Source organism: Gymnodraco acuticeps, unplaced genomic scaffold (assembly GCF_902827175.1).
Source record: "Gymnodraco acuticeps unplaced genomic scaffold, fGymAcu1.1, whole genome shotgun sequence".
Lineage (NCBI taxonomy): Eukaryota > Metazoa > Chordata > Actinopteri > Perciformes > Bathydraconidae > Gymnodraco > Gymnodraco acuticeps.
Genome location: NW_022992040.1, coordinates 867302 through 885312, shown reverse-complemented (window position 1 = coordinate 885312; position 18011 = coordinate 867302). Strand labels below are relative to the sequence as shown.

General features: G+C 40.0%; 1 protein-coding gene across 4 annotated transcripts in view; it reads right to left on the bottom strand.

Annotated features, from left to right (window-relative positions):
* Positions 1 to 18011, bottom strand: part of mcph1 (microcephalin 1) — a 37861-nt gene that overhangs the window by 17661 nt on the left and 2189 nt on the right. For 3 of the 4 annotated variants that reach the window (XM_034201743.1, XM_034201745.1, XM_034201744.1), the window contains exons 6-13: positions 17549 to 17660; positions 17340 to 17471; positions 16137 to 16217; positions 14675 to 15751; positions 12866 to 12990; positions 9530 to 9567; positions 9233 to 9395; positions 9064 to 9141 (exon numbers count right to left, since the gene is read on the bottom strand). In XM_034201743.1, coding sequence (XP_034057634.1) covers positions 9064 to 9141; positions 9233 to 9395; positions 9530 to 9567; positions 12866 to 12990; positions 14675 to 15751; positions 16137 to 16217; positions 17340 to 17471; positions 17549 to 17660 — 1806 coding nt within the window. The remainder of the gene's footprint in view (positions 1 to 9063; positions 9142 to 9232; positions 9396 to 9529; positions 9568 to 12865; positions 12991 to 14674; positions 15752 to 16136; positions 16218 to 17339; positions 17472 to 17548; positions 17661 to 18011) is intronic. The other variant, XM_034201746.1, reaches the window with a different exon arrangement.

Here is an 18011-nt window from a genome sequence, read left to right as displayed (position 1 = left end):
GTTCCATGCAGCCATGGCTCTATACAGCACTGTGCTCTTCATAGACTCTGTTTTGGCTTTAGGGATTTGATAGCAACCTCTTGTGGCATGTCTCGTTTTATATGTATGGATTTTAGAGCTAGGTGTTGCTTATATAGACAGGTTGGATGTTTCAGCTCATTTATGTTTCTCAAAAAGACAAGGAGTGATACCATCAGCCTCTCCGTGACTAATGTCCAGGAGAGCTTGACATGCATTTTGTTTACATTATGTCTTGGTGTACACCTAAGGGCAAGCCGAGCTGCTCTGTTTTGAACCAGTTGCAGCTTTCCCAGGTCCCTCTTGTTTGCCCCGGACCAGATCATTGAGCAGTAGTCCAGTTGCGAAAGGACTAGAGTCTCAATGACTTGTTTTGTCAGTTGCGGTGGTAAAAACACTGAGCACCTCTTGATGACAGATATATTCCTCCCCATCTTTGCCACCACTGACTATGTGTTTCGTCCATGATAAATTGTTCACTAGGATGAGTCCCAGGAGCTTTGTTTCCTCCACCTGCTCAACCTCTACATTATTCAGCATCAGATTCAACTGCGGTTTAGACCTTAGAACGTAATTTGTGCCAAATACAATACTTTTTGATTTTTGAATGTTGAGCACTAATTTGTTGCTGGTCACCCATTCCATTACTGTTTTCAGTTCTTTGTTCAGAATATCAGTTATCTCACCGATTGTGGGAGCCTGTGTATATATTGTCGTGTCATCCGAGTACATAGAGACTTGTGCTTTTTCAAGAGCTAATGGAAAATCATTTGTAAAGATTGAGAAGAGTAAAGGACCTAGTGAACTTCCTTGTGGAATTCCACTTGCAACACATCTAGCACTAGAGATACTGCCATTAAAGTATACACTTTGAGTTCTGTTATATAGATAGCTTTCTAGCCATGATATCGCCTTTGGGACAAAACCATAGCACTCCAATTTGTCAAGTAAAATTCTATGGTCTATCAAATCAAAGGCAGCGCTATAATCTAATAGTACTGCTCCCACCATTTTCTTCACATCAATCTCTTTCATCCATTGATCTGTCATTTGTGTTAATGCTGTGGCTGTTGAGTGACCCTCTCTATACGCATGTTGATACTCACTCATCAGACTGTTAACAGAAAAATAGCATTGGATTTGATTGAATACAATTTCTTCTAGTAGTTTGTTTAGAACAGGTGACAGGCTTATTGGTCTGCTGTTAGAGCCAGTGAAGGCATTCTTTGCATTTTTAGGGAGTGGAATAACTTTAGCTACTTTCCAGATTTGCGGGCATGTACCTTCCAGACTCATGTTAAAAATATGACAGATGGGTGCAGCAATGAACTTGGCTACATTCTTTAATAGCTGACCATCTAAGTTATCAATACCTGGTGGTTTATCATTATTGATTGCCAACAATAACTTTTCCACCTCTTCTGTCCTAACTTTACCCAGCTCAAAGGTGCAATTTTTATTTTTCATAATACGTTCTCTAATATTAACATAGGACGACTCGCAGCTAGATTTTGGTATTCCCTGCCTTAGCTTCTCCACTTTATCAATGAAATAGTTATTAAAATAATTGGCAATATCTAATGGTCTAGTGATGTATGCTCCCTCTGATTCTATAAAGGATGGTGTTGAGTTGTTTTTCCTACCCATGATGGTATTCAAGGTACCCCAGAGCTTTTTTCCATCATGCTTTATATCATTTATATTAATCTCATAATACATTTTCTTCTTCTTTCTGTTCTTCGGAATTCATTGCTGCCCTTTTTGTTCTGTCTCTATCAGCCATACATTTCTTTAGCTCCTCGTCAATCCATGGTGCCTTCACTGTTTTAACGGTTAACTTCTTAACAGGTGCATGTTTATCCATCACTGGTAACAACAATTTCATGAAAACATCCAGTGCCACATTTGTGTCACTCTCTTTAAAAACATTAGACCAACATACTCCCTTAACATCCTCCACATATGAATCACAGCAAAACCCTTTATATGATCTCTTCAGCACTATTTTCGGTCCTGCTTTTGGGACTTTGGCTTTCCTACATATTGCTACAAGGTTATGATCGCTGAAGCCAATTGGTACTGATACCACTTTTGAGCACAGTTCACTTGCGTTTGTGTATATGTGATCGATGCATTTGGATGATGTTGCTCCAGAGCTATTGGTAATTAGCCTGGTTGGTTGATTGATCATCTGATCTAGGTTACATGCACTTGTTACCGTCATCAATTTGTTTTTCAATGAACAGTCTGATGACAGAAAGTCAACATTCACGTCACCCAATAAATATATCTCCCTGTTTTCATCACATGCCTTCTCAATCATTTCACACAATTTATCTAGATAATTACTATCAGAGCTTGGTGGTCTATAGCAACATCCCAGCAACATAGGTTTTAAATGGGGCAGGTCAGTTTGTAACAAATCTCAGCGCACTGTGATAGGCGGCATCTTACTTGATCAGGTAATGGGAAGGTGCATTCATATATATCAAATCACCATAGTCCAGCACAGGTAAAAAGGTCACAGTAACTAGCCTTTTCCTGGACTCAAGCGAGAAACAGGACTTGTTTCTGAAAAAGAAACCTAGCTTCACCCTCAGCTTTCTAAGCAGATTATTGACCTGAAATTTAAAAGAGAGACAATCATCAAGCCAGATACCAAGGTATTTATAACAGGCAACCACTTCAAGTACTTTTCCTTGCGTAGTAACAATATCCAAAGTGGTCTCCGGTGTCTTTTTGGCTTTTGAAAATAGCATTACCTTAGTTTTATCCACATTTAAAAGAAGCTTAAGCTCAGAGACCTGCGTCTGAATAATATTAAAAACAGCCTGTAATTTAACACCAGCCTCCTTAATGGAGGGACCTGCACAATACATCACGGTATCATCAGCATAACAATTTAAAGTTGCTTCATCCACATTTTGACCTAAACTGTTGATATAGATATAGAATAAAAGTGGAACTAAAACATAAATGTTTAACCACTCAGAAGACAGCCCATCAAATTGAACACATTGGGACCTTTCAGAGAGGTAGTTCACAAACCACCCCACTGCATGGATGGATATACCAATACTGGCCAGCCTCTGCTTCAAGATATGATGATCGACGGTATCGAAAGCTTTGGAAAGATCAATAGACAGAGCTGCACAACTCTGCTTTTTGTCTAAGATATTAGCAATATCATTCACCACTTTCATTGTCGCAGTGATGGTGCTATGTTGCTTTCTGAAACCTGACTGATGTTTACATAGTAGGTCATTGTTACTTAAAAACACCTTTACCTGCTCACTCACTAGGCTTTCAAGAACCTTGGCCAGAACTGACAATTTAGAGATGGGCCTATAATTATTTAATAAAGTAGCCTCCCCACCTTTTAGTAGAGGAAGGACATAAGCTGACTTCCATATTTTTGGAATTGTGTTTGTGCTGAGGGAGAGGTTAAAAAGAGAAGTAAGAGGTGGTGCAATAAAATCTGCAGCTATCTTTAAAAAGAAAGGTTCTAAGTTGTCCGGACCAGCCGTTTTTTTAAGGATCTAACTTGGTTAAGGCTTCATGAACGACTTCAATCGAAAAAGGAGAAAAACTGAAAGGGTTTTCCAAACAACGTTTTCCAGAGTCACAGACTGTGGTGTTCACAGTAACAGAGTTAGAAACAGAATCAAACCGAGAGCCACAGGACACAACATGCTCATTAAAACAATGTAACATAGTGGCCCTGTCCGATATAGTGCCAGATGCTGTGGTAAGGCAAGGAGGTAGCTCATTACGGATTTCACCGGTGGATAACGATTTTATGGCTTTCCAAAAATGTTTAGGATTATTCAGGTTTTCTGTGGTAACTGACAGATAATACTTAGACTTAGCACTTTTGATTTGTGATGTGAAGCTATTTCTTAGCTGCCTAAAACGAAGCCATTCTACCTCCAAGCCTGATTTCCTAGCATTTGCCCAGGCCTTGTTTCTCTCATGTAGGAGACTAGACAATTCAGCAGAAAACCAAGGATTATCTCGTCCCTTCACTCTAAATTTACGCAGGGGTGCATGTCTATCAATAATTTCCATAAAACCAAGATAGAAATAAGACCATGCAGTTTCAACATCATCACACAGATCGATTTTTCCCCAATCAAAACCAAACAGATCATGTACAAAACCCTGCTCCACAAAAAATGTTGTGTCTCTCTTAATGATAATGCGAGGTTTACCCTTTTGGACCTTTGTGTCCCTAATTGTTGCTACAACACAGTGATCACTCAAATCATTAGCAAATACTCCCACAGATGAGTATTTATAGGGAACATTAGTTAAAATGAGATCAATTAGGGAGGATTTATTTGGGGACTTAATGTTAGGGCAAGTAGGACTGTCTATAATCTGAGTAACATTTAAAGAGATACAAAGGTTTTTAAAATCCTCCGACGCTGTAGTTAACCAGTCCCAGTTAAAATCTCCAAGTAGCACTATTTCCTTGTAGTCAAGTTGAGATAAAAGTTTTGCCAATGAAGACAAGGAGTCCTTGACAGCTGAGGGGGGTCTGTAACAGCCCACCACCATGACCTGTTGACCCTTTGCCACTTCGATATTTAAGGCAAAAAAATGTTTACTAATTGATTTAGAAACCAATGTGGTTACAATAAACTTATTCTTCACATAAATGGCAACGCTACCACTTTTATTAGGTCGGTTGGTACGATATACATTGTAACCATTTAAGGAGATGTCAGAGGCCAAAATAGATTTATTTAGCCACGTCTCTGATAAAACAATGACATCAGCGTCAGTCGAGCTTGCCCAAATGCAGACACAATCTAGTTTAGGTAAAAGACTGCACACATTTAAGTGGATGCATCCCAAGATCCCAACCCAGACCTAGATTTAAAATCAGCAGGAGTAGCGATCTGACTACTACTACTGGGCGGACCAGTGTTAGTTTGTACATTTCCTGATAGCAATAATAATGTGATGTGAATGCGCCTGCATGGGTGCTGATTAACTGAACTGGAACAGGTGTGTTCAGTGGAGAGACTCACAGCTGGGAGACTCACAGCTGAGAGAGAAAAGGCAGTGGAGAACTGTGAATCGAGGTTGGAGGACGCTACATGTGACTCGGCACTCTTTTGGGTGGGAGGGTGTCGTTCGCAGCGGATAGAGCTGCCGGCGACGAAGACAGCCAGCGCAGGATAGACGTTCGAGTGCCAGGAGCGGGAGGTCTACCTCCTATAGATAGTCAGAGCCGGGGATTTAGTGAGTGCGAGTCGCGATCCCTCCTTACGCACGGCGGTGCCAAAGCAACACAGACACCAACTGCAGTGACTCAGTTCACGTCGGCCAGGAAAGCCGATCCCCGGGGAATTGGACGGCGTCCTAAGCGTAGACCCCGGGGGAGGGTCTCGCCAACTGGCGAGTTACCTATATATTTATATTGTTTTATGTCTGATCTTTTAGGAGTATTTTAGAGTGTATATGGAGGGAGAGTAGCAGGGGAGAGGCTACCACGAGTGGGAGCTCTCACCGTAAATTGTGTGCCGGTTAAGTGCATGTGTGTGTGCCGTGTGTGTTTACAATTGCCGAGTTGTGTGGCTCCGGTAGAGGGTGTTCGCATGCCGTGTTCTTTGTGTGGTGTGCCGTGCTAAAGCTATTAAACTAGCCCTGTTTGAAGTGTATAAAGTGGGCTCCACAGCCTAGTGGGGGTTCCTTGTGTACCGTGGACTCGCTTCCTCTCTTGTTCTCTCCTCTCCTCTTATCCATGAACTATTGTTGTAATAAAGATTGTCCTATATTTTGTACATAGCTGTCTCTGTATTTATTGGAAGGTTCTGACAAAGTGGTAGTGTTTCCTACCACACCTGAGCGAATCCAACATATATTACAATAACAAGAAAACCAGACATCTTTTCCTCTTAATCGACACACATAAATTGTCATCTACTTTCAAATGACCAGCAAAGTCTGCGAAAGTGTGATTTGAGCTCAAGAAGCAGTCCTGAAGAACCATCATAGCAGGCAAATAAAAAAGACAAACATATTTTGCCGAACTGATTGTCTGTGACAAGGCAACCGGCAATTGTTCGTGTAACACACCCGATCCTTTGCAGGGGATGCCCACTGTGGGCGGCAGAACAGACCTGAATCCAGACGACTTCTCAGGATGATGAGAGAACTTCTCACTGTCCAAAACAGCCAGCAGGCACAGCAGAATCACGACGAGGGCCATATTCCCAGACCAGCACAGCAACCGTGATGTTTTTGGGGCAAATCCTCTACCGCACAGCAGCACAGGACAGGCAAAAGCAGGCCCCAGCCAAAAACGTGGAGGCGCTCCGGTCTCTCCACGATGTCCCCGGGGTAAAACCTCCTCAGCACCGCAGCACACGACAGGTGGAAGGAGGCCTCCGCTACAGCAGAAACAGGACAGGTGGAAGGCAGGCCCAAGCCCGAAAGTGGAGCCGCTCTGGTCTCTCCGCGAAGTCCCCGGGGGAAAATCTCTCGATGTGCATTGTTTTATGATTGCTTTTAAGGACTACTAATCATTTCAAAATGAATTCCCAAGAAATAAGAAGAGTAATATCTGAATAGCTAATAGTGGGCAATATAGATCAAATATTTTATTATGGTTTATAGTATGTACCTATTTTGTGCAATATATGTGCTGCAGACAGTCAATTTGGTGTAGATTATGAATAAGTTAGCTACCAGACTTATTTTTGGCTAATTAAATACCTAAATACAGTCGAGTAGAGCCATGAAGCAGTCCTGATCAATTATTTACAATGTCCCATAATGCATAGTGGTCTAATGTAAAGAAATAAAGGCATAGTTAGAGTATGACGTTTATGGACGTTTAAATGAAAAACTGCTTGACACATTGGCCTCATGTCACTCATAGACATCAGTGCACATTCACTGAGGCCATGTATGATTTATAAACAGAGGCATATCATTTTACGTCACAAGATGTGCATTAGATGTGATTATAATTCACAAAGTATGAATTGTCTGTTTGAACGATAGTAATGGATACGATACGAACAGTGGCGACTGGTCATTAGGGGCAGGCACAGCCCCACCTAGTATCAGCAGAAAGTATTAAAAATAATGATTACAACAAAATGCAAAAAATAAATTATAAAATATATTTTAAAATCATGTTTAATCATCTGATTCGTCTGTACATTGCTGTGTTAGTCTGTGTTCTTCTAATTAGTGTCTACAGTGTGTGCCTATTGAGCTGTTTAGAGCCATGTGGGACAAAACCCGATCCTGCCCCTCCCTCTCTCTGTCTAAGTGAACGGTGACTGTAAAAACTACACTGCGCATGCTCAGAATATTTTCCTATTCAATGTGTGTGGCAAAAAAATAATGACCATAGGGGCAGAGAGCTGCCATCCCCACCATACGTCATCTCACATAATTCAGAGCTGATTGGCTGTAAGTACGTGTGCCGCGAAAAGTGTGGTGTGTGAAGGAGACGAGAGAGCTGCAGTGAGGCGTCCTAAAACCCGGAAGTAAGCTGCGCATGGCTTCCCTCGACAAAAAAGCAATGAGATTTCTCCATAGGATTTTAGAAAATAGCTCCAAATAAGGTCTGTGGGAAATGTAGCTGTTAGATAAATGCACGTTTTGTTCAGCCGGATAATATCCACATGTCTACCCTACTTTTATAATTTTCGAATCATAAGGAGGACTTTTACAAAAAAGTAATAGAGATTTTTGTCCAGAAGGATAGGCAAATGGACTTGATCTTCAAGTCAAGGTAAGACTGCAATTGTATTGAAAATGGGATCTTACTAAGAGAGAACAATTCAATATTTAAATGATAAAATTACATTTTTTGGGTATCCTTTTGTTGAACTGTCTGTTTAAAATTAATTAAAGCATCAGACAAAAAAAGCTTTTGAAATTAATATTATATTTTGATTTAGGTAAAAATATAATATTTGTAAACCTGAAGAGTCAGTGCCAGTGCCTCACCAGCCATGAACCTCACTGCAGAAGCTTATAGACATCTAAGTTTTGTGTGCCCCACCACTTTTGTACATATAAAAACGCCACTGGATACGAATAAGATCAGTTTCTATCATTAAAGCAATCTGAAGGCATCACCATGCAACACATGGTACAGGAACTGAATAAAAGAGAAGGAATGACAAACAGACCTGAAAAATACATTTTCTGTCACAACAAAAGCCATCATGCAATTTCGTGCGGAAATGTGTCGACATTGGTCTGCATCAAGACCCCATGTCTCCCCCTGCAGTGGCACGAGCGGACGGTGATTCATGTATGACGAGTTCAGGAAGAGGCGACACTCACAGCTCACACAGGATGCTTCAGGAAAAACAAGCGGACTGAAAATGGATGACTGGCAATAAAAATTTGCAGGTTTCTGTGTGACTTCCTCGGCTTCGGTTTTACAAGCATTTGTTCTCTTGAGTTTCAAAATAGAGGTGTTGCAACGATGATGAAAAATTGAAAAATATTAATAAACTGAATAATATGTTATATTTCATGGTTAAATGTATAAATAAAACATCTAATTGTTTGGTTTATGTCTCATAGTACAATTATTTTATATTATCCAAATGTAACATCCTTCCCAAACCTCCCCAGTTACTGTCAGTCACATCTATTAATTCATGACATTTAAAAAACAAAGGCTGCCCATGTGGTACAATTATCCACACATTTGTCTGTTTGGTTGCCGAGGAAAGGAATTAGATCAGTGTGGCGTAGAAGATTGATGTCATGGCAGTTTCACAAGGCAGTGGAAAATGCAATAAAGACCTAGAAGATAGAAGACCTAGTGCCAAAAATGAGATGACTATATTCATTGTGTTACATTCGAGTGGAGCATAAACTGAATGACTTGTTTTCTGTCAATGAAAGATCCTTTTAAACGATTGAGTGCAATACATTTAAAAACTCTGCTGTTTCAATGAACAAACATTTGATTGTCTGCACTACTGGAGAACATAAGTGAGGGTTGCAACTGAACTTGTGTTCTTTAACTAGAGCTACAAATCTAGTATTGGTACTCACCTGTGCGGCTGGAAATTTTTCTGAAAGTTCATACGGTTCCTCTGGAATCCACTGCCTTTGCTCCAAACACCAGAGGATCTAATCAGACAAAAAAACAAGACATATTGTTACATTTTATCACCCTTTTAAAAATCAGGTGACGGCTTTGAAACACGTACAAGCTACATACCCATTCAAAAGACAGGATCCAGCAGCCTCGAGCTATGCCCAACAGAATATTGAGGGTCCGCCGGTGACCCCCCGACACCACATGAGTGGTGCTCTCACTAACTCGGTCAACAATTAAAAAACCACCCAGAGTCCCCACCACCTGAGCCAATGTCTGCTGATTCCTACAAGAGGTGAGTAAACAAATGGTTAAACAATACGTATTCATTTACCCGATTACTCACCATGCATAGTTTAATGCATTAAAAGTGATAGCTGATGATATTTACATTATCTTAAGACAAATGTGTGTACTCACTCAGTGGGCATGCTTGTCATAACCAAAGTTCTCATAGCCTGAAACAAAAACAAATATAAAAAACTTATGAAAGGAATAAAACATTTTCTAAACCACATATTTTTTTAACTGAATCATTATGGACTAAGTCATTATGAAGACAAATCAAACCATTTCACAATATGTTCATGGAGATCAAATATTCTTTGTTTAATGCGTTTATTCCTATTTCCGTTTTGTAGTAGATCTAAGGCTCATAGTGGAAGGAAACAAATATTGCGTTGTGTTCCAATATCCACATATTTGGCAAACGATGAGGTATAAGTGGAGCTATAGCTATAGAGCAGAGATTTGGCTTGATTTGTTTCTTGGCTTGTGTTTGTAGAAGCAGATAAAAGAAAACAGGAGTGAAATATGTGAACTATAGTATGGTGAGCTTGTTTGTTGAATGATACAGCACAGGACAGGTAGAAGGATCATTATTCCAAAGCCAAACAGAGCGCGCACTTTAAACCACTCTGCCGGATATGTAGCTGCGTAGCGACCAAAAAGGAAATCACACACCAAGGCCATGAGTGGAGGAAAAACATATTCAGAGTCACTAAAACGGAACTGTGAATTTGTAACCCGACGACTGAGGTGCATCCAGACACGTACTTCGGCCCCAATACAGCGAGCCATCATGGACACAAACACCTGAGCAGCAGCAGTTACAAACAGGGACCCCCGGGCCCCTTCCTGCCAGGCTCTGATATCTGCTGCCCCAGCTGGAAGCCGGGGGTTAAGGCCTGCTGCACACCGCCCTGCCAAAACAGTCCCACACACACATATCATCCCTTATGAGCAGGGTGGGAATTGATTGAGTTGGTCGCCATCACCCGTGACTGACACTCCTGGGTTGTCCTGACAGAAGTTTTCTTCAAAGGGAAAATGTTTAAATTTGTTAATAATCTACAACAAGGTAATCTTTCTCTAACACTACAGCACTGACAAAAGGTGCCAAGAAAATATGCTCAATTGAACGTCTTTCAAACCAACTCAAAATATGGGTAGCTTTTCTAAAGGTTCCTCAAAGGGGACTTATTTTTTGCAGTGAACATGTTCTGGCAACCGCGCGAAAAGCAGGCATTGAAGACTGATCTGCCCTTAATGAGCCTCTCACAAAGAGCTGGGGTGAACAGCAGCGCGGCCTCTCAGATAAAAGCACTCCCAGCTCAGATAAAGGAAATTCTTCACTGTATGAGAATTGGATTGGATTGCTGATTCTCTGCGCTAAATGAAAATGATGCTATTTAGAACAATCGAAAAACAATGTGGATAATGGGTCTCTGCAAAGATGGAAATCAACTGAATCTGTCTGAGAGCCAATTACAATTAGCAGTTAGGAGAGTAAAATAAAATCAGTTAACATGCTGAGGTTTTTAATCAACATTCAAATGTTTTCATGTTGTCTTCCTCACCAGAACACTTTCTATTTGCTAACCTACAAACCAACATTTTTCATTAATGGATAAGTTGATATAGAGAAATCATAAGGAGAGAATTGACAGTAGAGAGCTGACAAGGAATGAGGACAAAGTAATAGAGAATGAAATGCAACAAAGGTGGCTGCTAAAAATAAAAATCAATCATGTTTTTCTTCTTTTTTTTGTCTCAGCAATTGCACATTTGCAGTGTATTAACCCAAAGTCCAGCAATGAAATGTGTTTTAGAAATGTATCATTCAATCTCATTTAATCATAAGTATTACAGTAACTTCATTCTATGGTTTTTCCCACGGTTTGAATTCGCATCTAGCCTCTAATTTCCACTTCTTTAGAACAGATTATTTTGTTATTTGTCAGATCTTGTATGAACTTTTGGTGCAAGACTGTCCTTTCAGCTGAAATAGATTAACTCTGTTAAATGCTTTTTGACTTTTATTGACTTTATCAAATAACAAAACGTTGCTTTAAACTTCTATTATTTGTTCATTTCTTGCCAAACAGGTTGTTTTTGTCTGGAACTTCCTCTACAAAATGTATCATTGCTGACCATCTTCACATCAAAGATTGGTGAGTCATGCAGGCGTCACCTCAGAGAACCTGTCATGTCTGAAAGTGTTCAGCTATACTGCCTCACATCCTAAAATTTATTTTTTATTTAATCGTTTATTTGGCAGGGACAATGCAGAGTGATGAACACTTAAAGGTGGGGTAGGTAATTTCTGAGAAATCAGCTCGAGTGCGCTAGAATTTTGTCAAAGCACTTAAGATATTCATTGCTATCGGGATGTTAAGAGCATTCCATGGAATATAACAAAAAGTGTATCTCGAGCCGGTTTCTCAAACGTACCTACCCCACCTTTAAAACATAAAAAATGTGTCAAGCGTAACAGTGCCAGATTTAGCTTTGAGCTCATTTCCATCCGCAGTCATAAAACATTTAAGAAGTTTACATTTTACAAACATAGCAGAAACAAAAAAGTGCAAAAGAGCAAGAGCAGCATATTTATACATATACACGTATTTACCACATGGCAGTACAATATAGCAGCTACGACATATAAAGTGCAAGAGAAGATAAAAGAGCTACCTAAAGTGCAAGAGGAGATACCCCTGTATTAAAGTGCATTTAGCGGTGATTGCACGTATGTTTGTTTTCTCAACCATTCTTTGAGTATCATAAATCTTTTATCAAGATCATTACAAAAGCAAGAGAAAAACCATCTCTGTAATCAGGCTACAATAAAGTCAACCGTAACAGATCCCCGGGAGAGATGACGTCATGTTTGGCTTTTTCAGCCCTAGCTTGTTGAGGTTAGCAGCGTAACGAAAACAGAGCCCAGGTGCATTTCACAAGCGAGGAAGTGGTACGCTAGCATCAGAGAGGCAAACACAGGAAACCCTGAGGACCAGACACAAACTCTTGACTGGAAGCGTCAAACGCCTACGGCTATGGAAGTGTATGACCTTATGGAGGAAATACTTTAAAGGGAAAGAAACACACACACACTACTGATGTCTCGTTTTCTTCCTGACCTGCCTGTATTAACATCAGGTTATATTCTGCAGCCATAGATGCAATAGATTTGGAAGATAAATAAAGTAAAAGCTCATGTAAATGAAGCATTAAGAAGGCTGAGTAAATGCATTTAGGTCAAAGTGAACTACATGGAATCTAGCTGGTTGTAAGCACAACAAAGAATATAAATGAGCAAATATGATATGTAATGAAGCGGAACCTTAAAAAGTGATTTTTCCACTGCTAATTCATACCCAGAACATCCTGTTTTTGCATCACCAACTATACCATAAACATAAATCATCAGTGCAAAAAGTGTATCATAATTAAACATTTAGAACAATGATATCTTACCTTTGTGTTGTTAACCATGTTTTGGACACTTAAGCTGACTTGCTCATTGTGAGTCTCTTCTTTGTCTTCGGGGGGGATCTTTGTTAAGACAGCTGCAACTGTACGTTCATTTCCTCTACCTATGTCTGAAAACAAGACAAACAATTCAAAACAGGGGGGGGGGCTTGTCACTCAAGCTATCACACAGGAGGCACTGTAATGTGTTCCTGTGTGTTAACCAGTAGTTTTTGAATATATATATATTTGTATATATAATATCTACATGTATATTTTCTATTTCAACATGTATATTTTCTTTCTATTCTTGTTTATTTGTAGTTTTGTTTTATTGTAAAATGCCTTGTCTTTTATGCTGCTGCAACAAAAACAATTTCCCAAATTGGGATCAATAAAGTACCATCTTATCTTGTCTTAACGTTGAAAAGTATAATCACTTCAATGGGGACAAAAAGATTCAAGTCAATCAATGTTTTAAAGAATTAATGTAACTAACATTCAAATTCTTTAATGTTTCATATGTAAAAGATACACACGTTTTTCAAGTCATTATTAGATATCCTATAACTTTTTAATTTGTTCTCTATTACAATTGTTTCACATCAGTAATGTTTCTAAACACGGTAAAGGTTTACATTTGAATTATGATCTTTGTCCAGTTTCTTAACAACTTATACTGTTTTTTGGAATCAGCATGCGTTGGGCAAGTTGCGAGGTAAGCCTATCAAATACTGACCGATAAATCAACATCGATGAGTAAATAATGCTTCAATTCATCCTACTCGTATGTCAGAAACCAGAGGTAATGAGGAGACATCACATATCGAACTTTCACTCTATACACATGTGTGTGTACATGAAATGTATAATCTACATTTTAAACGTGGTCTTTAAAAGACAGAGTATATGAAAAGGCCTCATTTATTCACCTTAGAGGTATATCTTTATTCTTACAGCACCCACATATAATTATTCACCCTTTAGAAAACTAAATAGGATGAATCATTATTCCCTTAAAGGTCCCATGTCATGGCCATTTCTACTGATCATAATTCCATTGTTGAGGTATACTAAAATAAATGTATGTTGTGCAATTTTCCAAACTCACATTGGTTTCTCACAGCATCTCTGTATAGATGTGTATTCACTCTGTCCTCTGTTGGAGCTCCTGCCCCCCCCCCCCTCCCTCCCTGTGAGCCCAGTGGCCGTCTGCGAGACAGCGAGACACAGCGAAACCCAGCCCCAAACACACACACACACTCGCAGCCTAGCTGGGAGTTTGTGTGTGTGCCCAGGCTGAGTTCCGCGGTCTCGCTGTCTCGCAGACCCCACACCAGTGAGCCAGCTCACACTGTCCCGTCCCTCGCAGCAGCGAGCCTCGCAACGTCCCGCCGAGTGTGTGTGTGAGGAAGTCCGCGGATTGGTCCAAACTTAACGGCCGTTACGTCACTATACCCAAGAAGTAAACAATGGAAAAAGAGAAATCTCCAACAAGGCTTTTCTGGGGCAGCATAGACAGGTATTTTCTGTGTTAGAGTTTTACTCGCTACAGGGTGTACTTTGAGGGTTTGTGACTCTGCAGACCGTTTACATGCAGAAAAAGCTACATAACACATAAGGAAAAAAAAGGAAAAGCATGACATGGGACCTTTAAGTTATTATGTAGCAAACCTTTAAAAATCACATACATGACCCAGGGATTAGAGACAAAATGTACAAACCTGCACCATTATAAAAATGCAGTTTATTCAGTTCATAATAATGAAGATAAAAGAGGAAAAAGTGTTCTTGTGTTCTAGCCTTACTACTCACTTTCCAAGGTATGAGGAAGGGCATTGACCTCAGAGTCTTTCTGCAGCGCTGGTATTGTGTGAGCATCTGTTGAGGTTGTTGGTTGTACAAATAAAGATGCTCTTCTCTGTTTCCCTGCATCCCTTGACGTTGTGTTGATGTTTGTAAAAGGCAAGGTGCTTTGTCTTCGTTTTTTAGCCAATAGTTTTACATCCCAACTTGGACCCTCCAATGCAGGCAGAGACTCTTTAACATCCTGTTGTGGGGGGCTTTGAGGCTCACTGCTTGCAACAGACGGCAGACTTTTTTCCAGTTTCATCTTCTTTTTACTGTTGGTTTCAGACCCAAGGCCTACACCACATCTTTGTTTTCTCTTATTTGGGACAGAGTCCAATTCAAAGGGAAGCTGAATGTCTCTCTTTACAGGTAGATAAGGCAAAGGACGGCTTTGTGATCTCTGATGGTGGTTAGCTGAGGAGAAATAGTCCTCAAACACATCATCATCACCATCAGTGGAAGCTGAGGCAACATTTTTAGACTCACTGAATGGAGAGAAAGATCGTACCAAGGAAGAAAATGACGGTCTGGTTCGTTTGGGTGTTGTCTGTAACGAAGTAGGAGTTTCTTTTGACAGTTCAAGTGCAGCATTATCTGATATAGTTGATGTGGAGAGGGAACTAGAAGAGATTGGAGCGTCAGAACATAAAGGGGTTTTAGTCTCTGTAAAAGATTTGGATGATTTGACATTTTGCTTTCCCTTTTCAGATTTGTTAGGTGAAGGACTAGGTGGTTTAATCTCTGATGGCCTTGTATCTTTATGAGAGTTCTTGCTGTCAGCAGATTTCACTCCCTGGAAAGGACTTCCTACTAATTCTACAGGTTTGTATTTCTCTGTTGGCTTTTTTCTGACTGAAGTCCTTTTTTTTTGGCTAGTCCCTTCTATGTCCTCGAAGTCAGGACATGTCACAGGACTTATAATCCGCTTCAGCACATTATGGCGTTGGCATTGTTCAAGATGGTCATGGTCAGTAACCTCTATGTGTGTTCTCCCTTCTTCCTTATCAGGCGAGTAAGCAGGCTTGTCATCAGACAGGTCACCTAATAGGAAAAAACAGAAATAACTAAAGGTTTTGTGCATCATTAAGCCACTCTCTGATCGTCATTTTTGGGTGTTAATCAGGATTTTCAAAAGGCCCTCAATGACCCCAACAATATAACCCAACCGCACGCTGCTCCAACTTCACATTGTTCTTCACTTTACAAATTGTGAAGAGACATAATTACCAAGAGGCAGATAAAGAGCTGCTCGTATTCAAAGATAAAGAGACAAAGGGGTCAAGGACACTTAGGTCTGTCGTACTATGTTTAAACGTTTTTGAACATTCAGCTCCTTATTTTAGAAGCTTCGAAATTTAGAAATGAATCTTGGGGTTTGGAAAAAATGTAAACAGTAACAGTGAACAGTAACAGTAAATGTTCTTACACTTGAATTTGAAGACGGCTGGTGTGCTTCCAAGAGACGGCTTCAGCCCAGATGGTGGGCAGGATTCACCCATTTGTGAAGCTGAAAGACAGTGAACATGTGAATTTCTGTTGTTTCAAAAGTACTCACATTTGAGAGACCATGTGATCTTATTTGCATTGAAAAACTAGCGCTGCACATTAGGGGGCGATATTCCGCATTTGACCGATTATCGGTATCGGCCTTTTTTTTTATCAAATTGCCGATAAAACTTTGGCTCTGATGCGGCCGTTTCTCTGGCTGCAGTCACCACTCTGTGTACACGAGCAATGTCCCGCCCACAGCGCTATCTGATAGGCTATTACTGAAGATTTTCCGGGCGGGAGCCAGAGAGGCGGGACCTTCTCAGATTACAGGCAGGTGCGAAAGAACGCAGACACAGACTGAAGCAAGCAGCAGCGCAGAGCGGCAGAGCCATACATGTGTTAAAAAGAAGTTCAATAAACATCCCTATCCCCTATGCTGAAGTTGCAAAAACACCACGATCTTATGATCCAATTCTATCAGTTTCCCAGTTACACAAGGACGCGGGAAGTCAGTCAGAGTTGGGGGTGCGTGCAGTGTCTCGCAGCACAGTAACTGTGGTGGGAGGGGCTGCGAGTGGAGCCTCGCAGTTTTTCAGGTTGATATGTGAAGCTCATTAGCTTGCCAACATGTATCTAGCAAATGTTTAGCAAAATATTAGAAGTGAGGCTACTAGACTAACGTTAGGTCTACTGTAAGAGCCTCACTTTTAATAGTTTGCAAAACATTAGCTAGCACTAGTGTTTTGCAGTTGCTAGCAGCTTATTGGGATTGTATGCTAGATAGACAGATATAATAAATTAAGCATTATTGTTAGTTAAACATGTCAGCCTGCAGCCCCACTTCTTGTCTCTCTCTCTAACTCATTGCAGATGGCTGCACTAAAGAAAAGGGCACAGAGAGGAAACCAGTTGTAAGATGTTTAAAAGTTCATTAAACATAATATATGCTTAAATGCATTTCAAAGAAGTTGTGTTGAGTTGTGTTGGAGTTTGTGTTATTCTACATATTGACACCAAGATTTTCTGATTTTACTGCAAATGTATATCGGTTCCAAATATCGGTTATCGGTCTCCTTGATTACTAATAATCGGTATCGGCCTTGAAAAAGCCATATCGGTCGATCCCTACTGCACATACCTGTGGGTGAGATGTTTTCCCGTTTCTCTTTCATGTCTTTCAAACGCTGTGCCATATAGTCAGATCTTTTGAGTGCAGGGCTATAGAATATTCCATTCTCTTGATCAATTATTATGGGCGAATAATCTATTTCTGTGGGTAAATACAAAACAAAGGATGAAGTTTTTCATTTTGCTTCTTATAGTTTCTTTAAGTGTGTAATCTCTTACCCAGAGGTTGTCTTGTAACAATGTCTTTCATCATCTTGTCTAATTTTTTCTTCATGCGTGTGTTGTTCTCCGGTGTCCTCTCTGGAGAATCTTTTGGCTGCATGGAACGATGCTTTGGGAATCAAACACAAAAAAGGTTTTGAGTAAACAAATGCACATTTAAATAGTTTTAAGGTCAAAATCACTTTAAATGAAAAGGCCATGATGTTCTGACTTTGCTTTGGAATGTTTGACACAACAGGTTTCATTAGTTGAAAGGAGACAAAATAGGGGCTTCAATTTGATTCATTCAATAACACAAGCTTATTTTATGCAGAAAAGGAGAATTAGCAACTGTATGTAATGTAAACCTAGTTATTATTATATAATTGGATTGGATTCTTTATTATGGGTAAGTTATGTGAAGTGTAAAAAGAGGTGGAACAGAATAAAAGGCAAACAGTAGCTTTTGAATTGTGTATGA